This window comes from Aptenodytes forsteri, unplaced genomic scaffold (genome assembly GCF_000699145.1).
Source record: "Aptenodytes forsteri isolate BGI_AS27 unplaced genomic scaffold, ASM69914v1 Scaffold243, whole genome shotgun sequence".
Classification (NCBI taxonomy): domain Eukaryota; kingdom Metazoa; phylum Chordata; class Aves; order Sphenisciformes; family Spheniscidae; genus Aptenodytes; species Aptenodytes forsteri.
In genome coordinates this window covers 1141374-1144100 of record NW_008795314.1, presented here as the reverse complement: position 1 = coordinate 1144100, position 2727 = coordinate 1141374, and the positions used below count along the sequence as shown (strand labels likewise).

The 2727-nt window shown below is 61.8% G+C and overlaps 1 protein-coding gene across 1 annotated transcript; it reads right to left on the bottom strand.

Annotated features, from left to right (window-relative positions):
- Positions 1 to 20: 20 nt before the first annotated feature.
- AANAT (aralkylamine N-acetyltransferase) lies at positions 21 to 1822 on the bottom strand. Its single transcript, XM_009279429.1, has 3 exons — positions 1666 to 1822; positions 713 to 867; positions 21 to 326 (listed from the first exon to the last, which is right to left on the bottom strand). The coding sequence occupies exons 1-3, from the start codon at positions 1820 to 1822 to the stop codon at positions 21 to 23; spliced, it is 618 nt and encodes a 205-aa protein (XP_009277704.1).
- Between the last annotated feature and the right edge of the window lie 905 nt (positions 1823 to 2727).

Here is a 2727-nt window from a genome sequence, read left to right as displayed (position 1 = left end):
AGGGCTGGACGGGAGGAGGCTCAGCAGCCACTGTTCCTGCGCATGAAGGCATGTCCCCGGACGGGGTGCTGCATCTCGATGAAGGCCAGCTCCCCCACTGTCACCTCGCAGGGACCCAGCGCCTTGAAACCGCACTTCTGGTAGAAGGGCACGAGGAAATCTTCGCACATGAGCAGGGCGCGCCGGGCGAAAGGCAGGCACCGCAGGTACTGCAGGTACCGCCACATGAGGATGGAGCCCTTGCCCTGCTGCCGGAAGGTGCGGTGCACGGCCAGCACGTGGATGTGCACTGCTGTGCCCTGCGGCTTGTGCAGGGTCAGCGCCGCCTGCCGAGGGGGGAGTGGGGGTTAGTGTGATCAGGGGGTCCCATCCTGTATGTGTCTTGGTTCCCCACCCCAATGAACCAGGGTCCACGTCCTCCCCCAAAGGGAGAAGGGTCCCAGTGCCATCCCCCTTCACCTCCCCCCATCATCCCTGCAGGTTTTTAATTTTAAAATGAATGTTGTGGGGAATTACTGAGCATATTTTTTAACAGCATCAGTAAAATTAATTAATGAGAAAGTTCCTTTCCACCAGAGCAGCCCTGTAGCAAATAGTCTTAGGAGAAGATTGGTAAGTAGCCTCAGCGCCCCAGGGAGCTTCTCCTCGTCCTCAGGCTCTGGCAGTGCCTCTCTGAGCATGCAAGCCGGGAAGAACATGGTCCGGCTCTTACCTGGCTGAGCCTGTCCTGGTCCCAGAGGGAGCCGATGATGAATGCCACGAGCCGCCCTTCTTCAAACCAGCCGAGGGAGAGCTCCGGGCACAGGTTCAGAAAGTGCCGGATCTCATCCAGGTGGAGGGGACAGTCCCCAGAGACGGATATAAAGGCTGGAGGGAGACGGTGGTGAGCACAGTGAGGGGGACCCAGACAACCCCCCGGCGCTGATGTAGGGGTGGGAAGTGGGATGTGGTGGGGAGAGATGGCATGTGTCCTGCTGCCTACTTGGCCTAAAGGAGCTCTAAGGGACAGGATGGCTCCCGGGGGCAGCTCTGCTCCTCCAGAGGCAGCCCCCCTCAGCCCAGGGACTGGCTCCCCGCTCCCATTGCTGATTCCAGGGCTACAGCAGCGGGCGCTGAGATGACCCCTTCCTCCTGGCATCTCCCCGGCTGCCCTTGCCCTTTGGAGAGGAGGGAGAAATGGGCCGGGCGAAACTGAGTGAGGGGAGCTCAGGGGGCCTGGGATGGAGGGGAGGAGGGAGGTTGCTGCGGGGTGCATCTCAAAGTGCCCCTGTGCAATAGGAGACTGAGCATGGTGTCCTTCCTCCCACCTTCCCCCTCTCCTGTCCGCTCGCCTCTGGCAGGGCTGTTTCAGGAGAGCTGCTCCCCACTCGCCTGGTCCTGCTCTGGGATCGCCTCCCACCATCCCCACCCCAGGCAGCTGGGTGAGCTGGGGGCTGTGGTTCTCCACCTCCTTAATCACAGCCTCCCCCACCTCGTTAGGGAGCCCGTGGTGGCCTGGCCACAAGTCACGGTGGCTGGCTCCCTCCCTTATCACCCACGAGGGCATGTGCGGGGGTTTTGCCACCACGGTGTGCCCCCAAGGAGCACGAGGGACTGGTGGAGGGAAGGGACAGGGCATCTCCAGCCGATGCCACCAGGCAGGACCTCCCTGGGGCAACCCCTTACCTTCCCGCTCGATCTCGAACACGCTGACGGCATCCTCGGGGCTGAGGCAGCGAAACTCGCTGGCGGGCAGCGTGTGGCGGCGCTGGCCCCCAGGCGAGCTTTGGGGGGACCTCAGTTGAACGGGCTTTAGGAAAGGCAACGTGCTGAGCACCGACATCCTCCTCCTCCTCCTGCCCTGCTTCCCACCGCTTCCTCTGCTCAGGGCAGCCTCTGCCGGCTCCCAGCCCCAGCACGGCCCCCTTTATTTCAGCCAATATCCTCCAGCACTCTTAGCCGCCGAAAATACCTGTTGATGACACACAGGATTAGGCTGCTTGCCACCCTTTTCCTGTATGTATGTGTGTGTGTATATATATACAGCGAATACCCGCCCACAGTGACCCCATTGCCGGTCTGCCGTCGCTGTGAGCTGGGGCCAGTGCTTGGGGACCGGCAGCCTGGCACCAGCCGCAGACTGTAGCAAACCCACGGCCCCAGGGACCAGGGGAACAAAAGCCCAGTGATCTGCTAGGGGCTCCAGGTGGTGGGACAGAGCAGGGACAGGGGCTGTTAGAGCTGGAGCAGGGGGAGCAGGCATGGGGCTGAGCATCCTGCCCAACATCTCCCAACTCATGGCAAAGCCAGGCAGTGGGACAGGCAGGAGAGCCTTGGGGCAAGTCCAGCCACTGCCCTGGGGACAGGCAGGGTGGGATGTGGCTGCAGGAAGCCAAGGGGCTGCAAAATAAGCCTCTCTGGGTGAATGCTCCCTGCGACCCCCTCGTGTTTGTGGTGCTGCACAGCTGTATGCGAGCAAGAGGTCAGGGCCAGGCCACTGTGTATGCAGTCGCTGCAGCTGCAAAATAAGCCTCTCTGGGTGAATGCTCCCTGCAACGTGTTTGTGGTGCTGCACAGCTGTATGCGAGCAAGAGGTCAGGGCCAGGCCACTATGCACGCACCGTGGTGCCCTGGCATACCCATACCCGGCAGCCAGAGCTGCCTCCCAGAGACAGCCTGAGCTGCCAGGATTTACTCCCTTTCCCGGCTCACTCAGCGGGTAAGTGACAGAGCTTAGCCCCTGTCAGG

What these genes read in the sequence shown, in the direction of transcription:
- AANAT (XM_009279429.1), bottom strand. Translation starts at nt 1,822, where the DNA reads ATGTCGGTGCTCAGCACGTTGCCTTTCCTAAAGCCCGTTCAACTGAGG. An exon ending in GTTCGAGATCGAGCGGGAAG is followed by an intron (nt 868 to 1,665) that starts GTAAGGGGTTGC and finishes GTCTCCCTCCAG; the next exon opens with CCTTTATATCCGTCTCTGGG. An exon ending in ACCAGGACAGGCTCAGCCAG is followed by an intron (nt 327 to 712) that starts GTAAGAGCCGGA and finishes CCCCCTCGGCAG; the next exon opens with GCGGCGCTGACCCTGCACAA.